Source organism: Aspergillus sydowii (assembly GCF_001890705.1).
Source record: "Aspergillus sydowii CBS 593.65 unplaced genomic scaffold ASPSYscaffold_6, whole genome shotgun sequence".
In the NCBI taxonomy this organism is placed as follows: domain Eukaryota; kingdom Fungi; phylum Ascomycota; class Eurotiomycetes; order Eurotiales; family Aspergillaceae; genus Aspergillus; species Aspergillus sydowii.
Window position 1 is genome coordinate 315,122 of NW_024467864.1, and position 13,075 is coordinate 328,196.

At 51.1% G+C, this 13,075-nt stretch overlaps 3 protein-coding genes across 3 annotated transcripts; 2 read left to right on the top strand and 1 right to left on the bottom strand.

The window, feature by feature from the left end:
• Positions 1 to 1,739: 1,739 nt before the first annotated feature.
• On the top strand, positions 1,740 to 3,600 carry yap1 (putative bZIP transcription factor AP-1/Yap1; the record flags this gene model as incomplete). Its single annotated transcript, XM_040842288.1, has 4 exons — positions 1,740 to 2,210; positions 2,264 to 2,696; positions 2,742 to 3,393; positions 3,453 to 3,600. 4 exons carry the CDS (start codon positions 1,740 to 1,742, stop codon positions 3,598 to 3,600), a joined length of 1,704 nt encoding a protein of 567 aa, XP_040701705.1.
• Positions 3,601 to 4,937: 1,337 nt separating this feature from the next.
• On the bottom strand, positions 4,938 to 9,943 carry ASPSYDRAFT_58489 (uncharacterized protein; the record flags this gene model as incomplete). The annotated part of the gene is made up of 7 exons (XM_040849546.1): positions 4,938 to 6,753; positions 6,866 to 6,977; positions 7,088 to 7,207; positions 7,428 to 7,593; position 7,661; positions 7,748 to 9,473; positions 9,511 to 9,943. 7 exons carry the CDS (start codon positions 9,941 to 9,943, stop codon positions 4,938 to 4,940), a joined length of 4,374 nt encoding a protein of 1,457 aa, XP_040701706.1.
• A 403-nt stretch (positions 9,944 to 10,346) lies between these two features.
• On the top strand, positions 10,347 to 13,073 carry ASPSYDRAFT_203648 (uncharacterized protein; the record flags this gene model as incomplete). Its single annotated transcript, XM_040843837.1, has 1 exon — positions 10,347 to 13,073. Exon 1 carries the CDS (start codon positions 10,536 to 10,538, stop codon positions 13,071 to 13,073), a length of 2,538 nt encoding a protein of 845 aa, XP_040701707.1. The 5' UTR covers positions 10,347 to 10,535.
• Positions 13,074 to 13,075: the final 2 nt, after the last annotated feature.

Consider the following 13,075-nt stretch of genomic DNA (forward strand, 5'->3'; position numbering starts at 1 on the left):
GGTGATGCGAGGTAGTATCTAAGAAAAGTAAAAAAAATATAGACGGGAAGCTTGGGTGGGTCTAGACGCTGGCAGGGCTGGTGATTTCCTCCGTTGTCTCGACTCTTCTGCATGAGGTCGTGGGAGGAGTGAGATTCCGCAGCGGTTGGCGGGCCACGTGACCGCGGAGGGCGCCACATGGTTACATCATCGATATGGTCTGTAGTTAACTAATAATTCAAGCGGATCTACGAAATGGGCTTCTACGCTTCGTCGCTTTGACTTACTTGGATGGTGTTATTCAATTTTAAACGTCGACGATAAGCGAACACAAAGGGCCGATGTTCGCTGCTACAGTCTTGAACCTACGTATGACGAATCGAGTCCACCATTAAGTCTCGAGCCGGATGGGGTGACACCTCGATCGCCCTCGACCGACTCAACTGCAGTGTTCGTGAGGATGGTCAACCCCCGATGAGTCAGACCTGGGCCCAGAATCTCTGAAGATCGAATGAGATTTGGGTTCGTCGACCAGGGATCCTGGTGACAGGAAACGACAATTGCGAAAGTTTTTGGACACCGAACGGGCAGCCCAATGAATTGGCGCCATGCTTTCCCCGTGCTGGTCTAAAAGCCTGGTTTTCCCGCGTTTCCCCCCTCGGCCGGATTAGCATCCTTGGGCTTTGGTGATTGGCGGTAGGCTGTTGATGTTGTGGGTGAACCAGCCACGGAGACTTGCCGCGCATCCGAAGAATGGGGGTCTGATAAGACAGACGTCGATCGAGAAATTGAGAAATGTGATGATGAGCTCATCGGATAGCTACGTAGTCTCCAGTCGAACAAAGGAGGGCCATCTGTTCGTGGCCTGGAAATTGGAGAACAAAAGTATGAAGGGTGCGATAACGGAGCATATGAGGCTGAACTGGAATTATTATTAGCTGTCTTCAGCCTTCAGGGACGGAGCAGACGGAGCAGAGTCGGAGTTAAAAAGGTTTCCAGAATCGAGAAGGTCAAAGAATCGACCATCCTGCCTGATTTCTAAGCAGTGTTGGCCGGTTTTGCGCAGTAAAAGCAGCAGCCCCGGCAGGATCACACCATTGGCTACCACGTGGTTTCGGCCAATCAAATCCCTCGATGACTGCCGCCGCTTTTCCCTCCGCCACACCCCGTGACTGCATCAACCGTCCCCTCTCTGCCTGCACTTCTTGCCTCCACGCTTCACCCAGGATTCCTCATCTCGTCCAATATCGGCCTGAATAGTGGCTCTCCCTCTTGTTTCACTGTCTAGCCAACCACCGACGGTTGCCGGAGGCACTAGTCCCCCTGCCGATTCTTCTTCTGACTTCATTTCGTCTCTCATCTGACCCCTCCGCTACCTGTTTCACTTTCACTCTCACTCCATATCAATCTGGCAATTTTATTTTCGAAGAAGGCCTCCCTTTCGTATTAAACACGGCTTCTTGCTTTACTTGAACCTCGAAAAACACAATTGCCTTTCTTCTGCATTGCGAGCACCGAGAATCTTTCACTCTTTGTCGTCTTATCTGACCGGTCATTGTACATCTCGACACCAGCTGCCGATAGCTTCACCACTGCAATTCGACGCTGTCGTCAGTATCGAGACAGCAAACGGGCGGGAAGCCCGACCTGACTATCAATCGTCAATAGCTCTCGCGTCTGCGATACCAGTCACGACAGCTTTTCTTGCCTTTGCATACTGCAGTCTTTCAAGTTGCATTGCACAGTTTTCCATTTTCACGATGTCTGACTTCAACACTTTGTACCAGCAAGGTCTCTACCTTTCCCCTGGCCAACAGGATCTCCTTCTAGCCGCTCTTTCGTCGAACAACAAGCAGAAACCCAAGGGTCAGGCACCAAAGACCGGGTCAAATCCTACCGATACACCGGGTCAAGCCTCCACGGGAAGCTTCAGTGCGTCTCCGGCATTCGATGGTCCGAATCACCAATTCGACAACTTGAACTACGATGAGAGCCCTTTCCTCGACTTCAACCCAGATCTTGAATGGGATTTCCCCGGCTCGGACGAAAACTTGATTGGTGATCTGCCAGGAAGTGCAATCTCGGATGATCATGAAGTCGGTGATAAGCGAAAAGATTCTGAAAGCACGAGCGAAGTTTCTGGAAAGAAGCGAAGGGAAAGTGACGATAAGAGCGATGAAAAGGCATCGAAGAAACCAGGAAGAAAGCCCCTGATGTCAGAACCGACATCGGTATGTATAGATGGTAAATGATGCAGAAGCAGTGATTGCTGACTCTCTCCTAGAAGCGCAAGGCACAGAATCGTGCAGCACAACGGGCATTCCGCGAACGAAAGGAGAAACACTTGAAGGATCTGGAAACAAAAGTGGACGAGCTGCAAAAGGAATCTGACGAAGCTAACCAGGAAAATGGATTGCTCAAAGCTCAAGTTGAGCGTTTGCAGGTTGAATTGCGAGAGTACCGCAAGCGTCTTTCTTGGGTGACACAAGGAAACGCGCTTTCAGCTATCAATTCATACCCCGGCAACGCCAACCGTATGTCCGGGTTGAATAATAATGACTTCATGTTCGATTTCCCCAAGTTTGGGGATCTACCCGGAAACCGCATCTTCAACGGTAGCTCACAAGCCAAACCCGGCCAGAACAACTCGAACGATGCCACACCGATACCTGGGGTTCTACGACATCCCGCAGTTCAGAATTCAGCTAATAGCAGGAGTTCTAACTCTGCTTCTCCCAAGGCAGCAACACCAGCTAAGCCAGCTAACGCATCACCGGCAACCACAAATGGGCGTTCGACAAATCAGACCCCGAACTTGTCAGCCTACAACTTCAACCGACAAACGGGACAGAACAACGACACCTCAAATTCCGATTCTCCATCTTCATCGTCAGACTCTCATAACTTCCTCTCGTCTAACGGCACTTCCCCAGAACCCAGCGTACAGTCTCCGGACAATAAGCCCAAGGAATCTCACGACGGACACGCGTGCACCATTGATGGTGAGAGTTCATTTTGCGCGCAGCTTGGCCTGGCCTGCGGCAACATCAACAACCCCATTCCAGCTGTGAGACAACGGAGCGAAAGCGCGACTAATACCCCCACCGAGCCAGAGAACACCGAAAATGTCCCTGGAATTGATTTCATGGCTCAGCAGAACGGAGGACAGTTTGACCCTCTCCTATTTGGGGACTGGCGGGAGCCTCAAGATGCGATCCTATCGCAAGATTTCAACACCTTCTTTGACGATGCCTTCCCGTTGCCTGACCTGGGTAGCCCGTCTCATAATCTCAGCGAGGCTGGCACCCATACACAGCCCAAGAAGAGCATACTTGATGAGATCGATAATAAGATGGACGAGGAAGTCGTGCCAGGGGAGGACAAGGCCCAAATGATGTCTTGCACCAAGATTTGGTATGTTCTAACCAATTCCTTTAACGCCGTTCTAAGTATTCTAACTTCTGTTTTCGCAGGGACCGATTGCAATCCATGGAGAAGTTCCGTAACGGGGAGATCGACGTCGATAATCTGTGCTCTGAACTACGTACGAAGGCTCGCTGCTCTGAGGGCGGTGTTGTCGTGAATCAGAGGGATGTGGATGATATCATTGGCCGTGTCTAGACGGTCAGTCGACGCATTGAAGGGATATGCAGTGACAACAACCGTGGAATCATCTGCTTCTCGAATTCGGATACAGATACCCCTCGATACGATACCTCAATGATATTTGGAGTAACGGGATATGATACAGCTTTACCTTTTTTACTAATGGGATGCACAATTACAACTGCAAGTTGGAATTGGTGCAAAATGTCATGATTTATGGATATCTTCTTTTATGTTTTCTCACTTCTTTCTTGCTTTAAAGGCGAATGGGTGGTGGATGTGTATGCAATTGAACGGGAAATCTGTACACCAAGAGCATCATATCGGCTCGAATTTGGGTTGAATTTTATGCCACACCCCAAGAGGACAATGCGTCATCTATTCATATAGGAAACCCGGAGTTGCTTCGGACACAGACACACATGGAGAATATCGGAAAATCGGGCAGCAGGGAACAGGCGCTTTCGCGTTTGCATTCGTTTATATCTATTATCACATTCATTGGGTTTGATACTTGGTGGATTCATTCAGTCTACGCTTGTACTTATCTTGATGACATTTTCCTATTATTCTGCTTGTGCTATTGTACTTCCTTTGATAATGATCAAGAACAACCCGACTCAAACAAATAAGCACTATACAGTGCTGCATTGCCAAGTCTTCTTTCCCATGCATGCATGTCCTAGCTGGCACTTATATAATGGGCCCGCCGCGAAACCATGTCCCGTACATTACTATAAGCGTACCCGAAGGCTGGAGCACTCTACCAGCAAATATGTCCTCTAAACACTATGAGCAGACACTTACGAGCAACAGCTGAAGAAAATAAGTTGTCTTTTTTTTATTACACACAAATGAAAATTAAGCTCCTAAGAACCGTAGAATTTGGTTATAGCGCATCACATCACAGGACATGGACCGGATAAAGGTAGAAAACCAAACGCGGCCGAGAGAAAAAAAAAAAAAAAAGAAAAAAAAAAAGTCTAATCTAGTGAAAATTGTTTTAAGCGTCAACGTCAAGCTCCCTCCGCCAAACCTTAACAGGCATACCACCCAAGATATAGTAGAGCCCACTGCCCACGTACCCCCAACGTGTTGAACTCGCATCCCTTGCGGCGACTGGGTCTGCCCAAAATATTAATAAATCCAATGTNCGTACCCCCAACGTGTTGAACTCGCATCCCTTGCGGCGACTGGGTCTGCCCAAAATATTAATAAATCCAATGTATGTCTTTTCAGATTGGTATCTAAAAAAAAAAAAAAAAGAAAAAGAAAAAAGGAGTAAATGGACACTGAAGCGAAGAGGGAATACTAGATGGGAAAAAAACAGGCTAATAGATCAAAATCATGCCTTAGGCGTCACCAGACGCAGCTGGCTTATCACCGGTCGGTGTCGACGTTGATGGAGCAGATGAATCTGTCGGGCCTGACTTGTTGAATCCTCCGCGACCACCTCGCCCGCCGCGTCCACGGTCGCCGCGCCCACGGCCGCCGCCTCGTCCGCCCAAACCTCGTCCGCGCCCGGTTTCGCTATCGCTAGCTCCTCCACTCTGGTATCCTCCGCGTTGTGATGCATTGCTACCACCTCGGTTGCTGCTTTGCCACGTGCCGGCATTGCCGCGGTGACTGCCGCGGTCTTCGAAGAACTTGACGTTGGGCTTTCGTGGTTGGCCGGGAGGAGTGGACTTCTTGTTCTCGATGGGGAGGTGATCAAGAGCAGCCTTGGCGTCCTCCACGGTCCCAAATGTGGCTACGTGGTTGTACTTGCCCCATTTCTCTACCTTCAGTAGCTTAGCCTTGTCCTCTTCGCCGAACAGCTCCCGCGCAGCTTGCTCATTCTCAACATTCGAGATGAATAGAGCGTTGCTCTGCTTCCGTTCCGTCTTGGGGGCTGGAGATTCCCCTTGCTTCTCGGGGTGTGCCGAGCCATTGGCCTCGAGGGTAACCGAGCTCTCAGCAGATTCAGCTGTAGCAGAAGGCTGTGGAGTTACGGACTTGGGGAGGACCGGAGCAGGAGAGGTGCGAGCTGCAGCGGCAGGTCCCTTGCCCTGTGCGGGGGGTGCGGCACGAGTGGGAATGGGCTGAGTTTGACCAAACTGAGGTGCGGCAACATTTGGACGAGCGGCGTTGACGGGTGAGGGTACGCTGACTGGAGCACCTGTTTGAGGAGCAGGCTGGGGAGCACCAGAGGCTAGGGGCTTGCCGGTACGGTGAGCAAAGTTGAATCCCTGAGCGCGCATTTCCGTGCCGATACGTCCAGACTCGATCTCTAGGACCAAAAATCCGAATGCAGCATCCGCCAAATTGAAGTTCCACATGTTCTTGAAAGCACTCTCGTCTACCTGGCCGCTAGCACTACCAGGGTTGGCCGGGCCACCGAAGGGGTTCCCGCCATTGGCCACAGAGGGCATCTTCTCGACCACGCCAAGAGCGTTTTCCAGCAGTGTCTTCTGAGCGTCGTTCTGGTGAATAGCGGACTCAACTTCACCCCGGACTGTCTCCCACACATCGTTGAAAGAAGCCTTGGACGCGGACAGCTTGCCCCGGTAGTGGTCGAGCGAGGGGTTCACAGAGAACTCGTTGTAAGACGAGCCGTAGCGGAAATGAAGTCCGGCAGAAACAGAGAAATCGGCCTTGAGAGTCACGGAAAGCTGGTTCAACATACCCTCGCGGGCGGGTGAAGCGTGCGTAACAAATATACGGGTTTCCGACGGGTCGTAAACACGATTGGCGGTGTCGATCAATTCACCCATTTGTAGCAGAGTCGTCCACATGGTTCCTTGACCACCCGCAATAGTTGTCTTTCCTTCACCGTTGTCGAAAAGCTTGTGCATCACAACCGCACCTCCCAGACCGAGCAGACGCAGCTTGACGCCACCAATGTCCAGCAACCGAGAGTTGGCCTCGTCAATGATGTGCAGCTTGTCAACCTTGTATTCACCTGAGCGGAACTTCTCCAGCACCCTAACATCCTCACACGCACCCCAGACAGTGTATACAGGAACGTCAAGTGTGAGCCGCTTATCCAGTAGCATGGAGAGCTCTGAAAGGGGTAGTTGGTCTGGTGTGAAGCGTGACTTGATCGACTGCTGTGGAGGGGTCTGAGCAATAGCGCGCTTCACGCCTTCTGGTAGCAGAGGAGAGTATTGAGCGACATGTTTAAGAGTTCTATAATAGAGATTCGAGTTCGTTAGCCGACCACATCATTTTTAAGAGCACCCGTGTATCAAACTGAAAGCGCCCCAAAAGTGTTACACCCTGACTGCTTTCAAGTACTCACTTGTCCGCAATCCGCTCCAGCGAAGTATCATCGTAGAAACCAAAGTCACCGGTATGAATAATATGGTCTGCGCGGGCTTGTCTGGCCAACTCGTTAAGAGACTTCAGATTTCCTGTGGACCAAAAAAAGTTAAAAAAAACGCTGACGTTAGCCCGCCGATTCATTTCCATATTCTTGAAATTCAAATAGGGTCGTCAGGTGATCCCCACAAAGAAAACGTACCTCGCACATCTGCAATACACAGCACTCTCACAGGCCCATTTTGAATAATTCGTCCGTTGTTGGGTAGTAGAGGGGCGGCTCCAGGGACTGGGCCTGAGGCACCGTTAGGGAGCGAGTAGCCTTGCGGTCCGGCGAAGCTGTGAGGGGGACGGGGCTACAACGAGAGGCGGGCGAGGTTAGCATCGAGTTCTCAAGTACAATAAGGTGGTTTGGGCGCGCGGGAAAGACGTCCGACGCGTGCATATCTCGAGGCGGGAGAATATGACGTTGGACAGCTAAGCTTCCACTGTACGGGGTCGGGGGTTGCTCGGGGGCGACAACAACAGAGGGGGCCACTCACAGAAGCCATGGGGACAACACAAGTCGAAGATCAGAAAAACGGAGAAGGAGACGGAAGGAGATGAAAAGCGACAAAGAAGAGAAGAAAGGGCGAGAGAGACAAGAGAGTCAGTTGGTGAGGAGGAGCAACAGCAAAAAAGGCAGCGGGTTTGGGACTTTGGAAAGAGCTGCGATTATGTAAGCCCAGGGGCCTGCACAACATTTGGAAATCTACAAACAATTTACTGCTTCAACTCTACAATTACAGTGAATGAATATGCTCAGCATTGAAGGCATCTAAATACAGTGTGTGAGTATGTGCATCCAGCTCGATACTTCTACAAGTCCTCTCTTATTATCTCGGATCGCTCCTTCTGCGCAGCCTCGAGCTCTCGCACCACAGCAGCTTGCAGGCACTTGGGCCCCTGGAGCGCAACTAAGGCAAAGTGGCCACCCACTGTCGGTCGCGCACGACACAGAACAGGACGTCCGGGCTCATTACCCTGGGCCGATGTGGCGACATAGCGATCGGAGAATGGCCAATTGTGTTTGCCATTGGACATGTATGCCCAGAGATCGTGGATGAACTCGCGCCGAGTGGTCATGTCGTCGAATGTGCCCGCCAGCCACATGTTCCAGTCAGATTTGGCCCAGTCCTGCCGGTTGTCCAACGCAACGCCGTACTCTGCACGGACGCCCTTGAAGAAGGTGTCTCCCATCTGATAGGCTTCTCTGGGGAACGTTTCGAGGTTGAACAGCACGTCCGGAAATAGGTTGTACGGAGTCTTCCATGACGCAGGCTCATCAGGGTATTGCAGGACGAAATGAGACTTTTCCTCATCTGTTCCAAGGCCCTGGGCGAAGAAGAGCTCGGCACGCTCTTCGCCGATCCGCGAATACTCGGTGAGCCCGCTTAATTCTCCAAATGCCTTGAGCCCAACTGCTGCCTTTATCGCAAGGTTGGTCTCATTGGCGAGAGGGCCTGCAGCGTCGTTGGAGGACAGCTGCAGCTCAATGTCGATGCTGTTTTCAACCAAGTAGTCCGCATACTTTTGCAAGAGGTGGATGTACTGGTCTGCCCAGGCCATATCACCAGTTGCCCTTACGTAGGCCAGAACGAGAACCATTAGGTTTCCGCACTCCTCTATAGGCATCGGTTCTGCCTTTTGGTCATCATGACCAGTGGCGTTGGGGTAGTGCGCGCCCATATCATGGATCAAGTACGGCTGCTGCCAACGACCAGCAGCAAGGTAGCGCATCATTGGCTCCAGCAAAAGGCGGATATAGTCCGGATCCATAACGTAGTATATAGGAAATGCAGGCATGATGACGTCTACCGTGTTGAGATTGCCATTGCTGGAGAGCTCCTTGACAAACGCCAGCACGTCGTTTGCGTCCAGTGAGTCGTTGGGGATGGTCAAATCAATCCCTCCCCATGCCTGGCGAGCCGAGAGGGTGACAATATCAGCGTACTTAGCACCGCCTGCATCCTTTGCTTGTATTTCCATCACAAAGTCGACGATATCGGATTCGAGGGCCGCAGCAGGGTAATCTTCGAAGAAATGCGATAACGCCTTATAAGTATTCGAGTATTCGGCCCGGTAGTAACCCGTGTACGGCTTTCCTAGGTAATTGATAGCATTTTCCCTCGCATATCCGACCGCGAAGTTTACGGAAAGATTTCCACTAACAGCGCCAAGATCATGGGCAAACGCAACAATTCCGCCAGGGACCCAAGTGTCGTCTTTGCCAGATAACTTGCCGTGGTTAACGAACTGGGAGCGCACCTCTCCTCGCTTCCCCGAAGAAAAGGAAAGCTTCGATTGGGAAGTACGCTGCGATGAAAGGATGGCTTCACCCCAAGTAGCCATATCGCTTTGCTCTGCATAGGGAACTGCATCCTTCACCTTGAGGGCATATGCCAAGGTGGAGCCGTCCCTGTGGAAGCTGCGCGCGGTGTTCTGCTCTCTCCCAGCCCATCTGCCGTCGATACTTGTATATATCTGGATGTCATTTGAACTGGCCTCGGATACACTCACAGTTAGATAACCTGGGGTATACATTAGCTCTGCGCAGACTCCCGCAAGGACCGAAACGCGTCATACTGAATGGAAGCGACTGCCTCAAATAATTAGACGGAGATACCGGAGAGAAAAAGTCTAACGTAAAGATAACTGGGCCAGCAGAAAGTGTAAATACAGAATGAGTCGCAGTATACTCGGCGGTTCGCACAATAGCAGGACGGATCTTGTCGCTGGGATTCGTGATGCTCATCAGACTATACGTCTGGCCATCAACTCGCGCCATAATGGACCAAGTCAGGCTCTGACCCGCCCAGAACTGGGGCTCTGCATATGGCAGTGTTTGTACTTGGTCGCTGGGCATCCATGTTGAGAGGTACGGATTCCTAACAGCCAGAGGGTATGAAGGAGGTCGCGTGGGTCGGTGGGTGACAATATCGCGCTCGCGCGCAGTCGTTGAAAACGCCACGGTCGCTAACGATGCGAGACCAAGGATGAATCCAAGATTGAGGTGCATGTTCAGTTTGTACTCCTCCAGGTAATAGCGAAGAAGGACATCTGATGGAGATAGGACTGCGGAGTGCGGAGGAATGCGCAGCGTTATAAGTGGAGAGGGGGCAATGTCGATCCTGCAGAGCATCAGCCATGTTTCGTCATCAGGTGGTTCGGTCGGTTAACGTGAAACAGGAAACCGACACATGCTGCGGACGCAATGATTATGAGGGATGAGGCAGCTCTGATACATGAGGTTGAAGCGGGGACGATACGAATAACCGCCATGACGCCCAAAAATGCGGGGCTACAGCCGTTTCTTCAAATTAAAATATGTATATATATATACGAGATAGATAAACATATATATCACCTGCAGAATAAGAGAAAATCCAGAGTGTTCCAAAATTGTTAAATATTGCCAGTCCAATTATCACCAGCATCATCCCTGGTAATATTTACTGCTAAAATCAGAATAGTAACTCTATTTTACTGTCAAACACAGTGACTCATTGGTGCCTGAGGACAGGCACGGACCCGTGACTGCCTGTTGATCTCAGCCTCATATATCTTCCTGTGCCCCTCGCCCGTCTCTCCCTCATCCATCCCCAGTGACAATGTATCGCTGGCATGAATCCGGCTGTCGACGACCAGATGTCTCTGCAGCGAGCGGTCTTCCTTGCTGCAGTTACTGCTTCGCGATCCCATCGTTAGAAGATCTCACAGTGCATCGCGAACCATGCCCAGTGCCTAAGCTCCATGATCGGAGGCGAATGAATTTGTCATGGCCAGCTGCGGTCACATATAGTGATTGGGACCCCGGAAATGAGAGTGGTGTATCCCAGAGCGATATAAATAGGGGCCTTCCCGAACCAGAGTTCCCAAAATCGTTTCTACCAGAACTTCCGTCCGAAGACAGTATACGCCTCTTACGGCTGAAGCCTGGCACAGACGGGGACCCGATCCACGTAGACCTCGAGACTGTACTCATCAACCAAATCCCTCTTCCGCTGTACGACGCTCTATCGTATACCTCCGTGAATGATCTCACTGACTCGTCCGAACCATGCCCGGTATTTATAGGGAGTTATTGGGATGTCGCATATGTATCCACCACCTGTGGCAAAGCTCTTCGGCGGCTGAGGCGCCGGAAGAGCGATAGACTGCTTTGGATAGATTCGTTGTGTATTAACCAGACGAATCCAGTCGAGAAGAATGGCCAGGTTTATATCCTACGCGAGATCTACGCGAGGGCCACGAAAGTTGTGGCCTACGTTGGAGACGAACCCCCCGACTCTGGCCCAGCCTTCAGCTTTCTCAAGGAGATTACAGCGTTTCAGCCAACACCAGGTGATTACCCCGCCATTGATAAGAGTGTCCAGGATAGCGTATCGGCGTTGCTCAAACTGCCGTACTTCTCCCGTCTCTGGGTACTCCAAGAGACTCTCATGGCCCGCGAGATCGAATTAATCTGCGGTGGTCACTCCGTACGATGGCCCAAACGCGCCTTTGGAGGCTCTTGCTCCGGCTTGAATATACCGACCTGGCTATTCAAGGACTCGAAATGGTACCCCTTTACTGGGAGAGATCTGTTGAATGTCTTGGTGGATGCATCCGCGTACCAATGCTCCGATCCACGAGACAAAGTTTTTGCGGTCTTGGGCCTGATGGGCGAGAAGTTCATCAGTCCCGATTATCGACTGGCTACAGAAAACGTATATATCGGAATCGCGGCATACTTTGCCAAAAGCTGGGATACGATGGACTTTCTTGCCTTGGCGGGACAGACGGATGGGACTGACCTCCCGTCTTGGGTTCCTGACTGGTCCCAAAAGCTGTCACTGCCATCCCTGGACACTGTGATGCAGGCTTGGGTCAGGGGTGAACCAGACGACTTGTTATTAGAAGACGCCATACCGGTCTGGTTTGACGGCCTTGGTAGCAATGACCGCGACATGGAAGTGAATTCTGCTACAGGAACCATGCGACTACAGGGCTCCAAGCTGTGCAGTATAAAAGGCGAGAGGAGAGCATTTGAAGGCTACACCTACATCGTGATACCGACAGACACCCGAGGTGTTTGCGTACTGTCAATTCCTCATCCGAATTATGAAATCGTTGAAACAGACAGGTTATTTGTATTAAATGGATATCGTTACCCTGTGATTCTCAGGAAGACAAAGAGAGAAAGTGCTTATATTCTGGTGTCTGTATGTGCTCTCTCAATCAGATCTCCTACCTCGACATTCCTGGTTCCGTGGTATCAAAGGGGTCGACGAGACAAGCCTTCCGGGTTGAATGTGTCAGCGTTGGGCCCAGAGGAGAACGGCTATCTACAGCAGCTGTATTCGAGGCTAGAACCTATGCCTCCTGGCCTTGGAAAAAGCCTACCTTCGGTTACCACAGTGCGAGCCAGGGTCCTAACCTTTCTGATGCTGTACCATCCGGCTCTGGAAAGGATTGAAAGACAGTTACGGGAGGATTGGATTAAGTGGAACCAGGAATTAGGATGGATGTTCCGCGACCAGTCAGCCATCTGGCAATTTCTGCTAGAGGTCAACCAGATGAGCTCAGATCAAAGAACAGGCGAGGGCAAAATGGAAATCAAACGACCCGACTTTTATTCTGTCAGCCAGACTGGAAGAAAGTACCCGTCTGTATATACATGGGACCTATCTCGATTCTGCTGGTCCTTTCTCCAGCCAACAGACACAACGGAATCGGAACCGGAACTGCAATGGTCGCCAATCGTAGACCGACTACGCTCTCACCTATCGGAGATTCAACAATGGGCACAAGCCACTGAAAGGCTCCTGAAACACTTTGAATACACCGCGACCTGCCTTGGAGAATCATGGGAGTCATTTCCAGGCACGCAACTACCGAGAAGATGGGCCGATAACCACGAGAGATTCCTTGCTGCGTTGGGACCTCATCTACACCACCATGGAACAGACATCCAACGAAGACCACACCTGGTACCAGAGTATCTCTGGAGACATTCCGAGTTCGAGAGCCAGCTACGTGCTCGGCAGGAGATCTGGACTCTTCGGGGACCTGAAGGGTATTCCGGCGGCAGTAATGTCGAAGTCCATGCGTTGCTGCATTTTCTAGGTTTGGATCTGTATAATGAACAGCGTATTGGCATTGTTTAGTC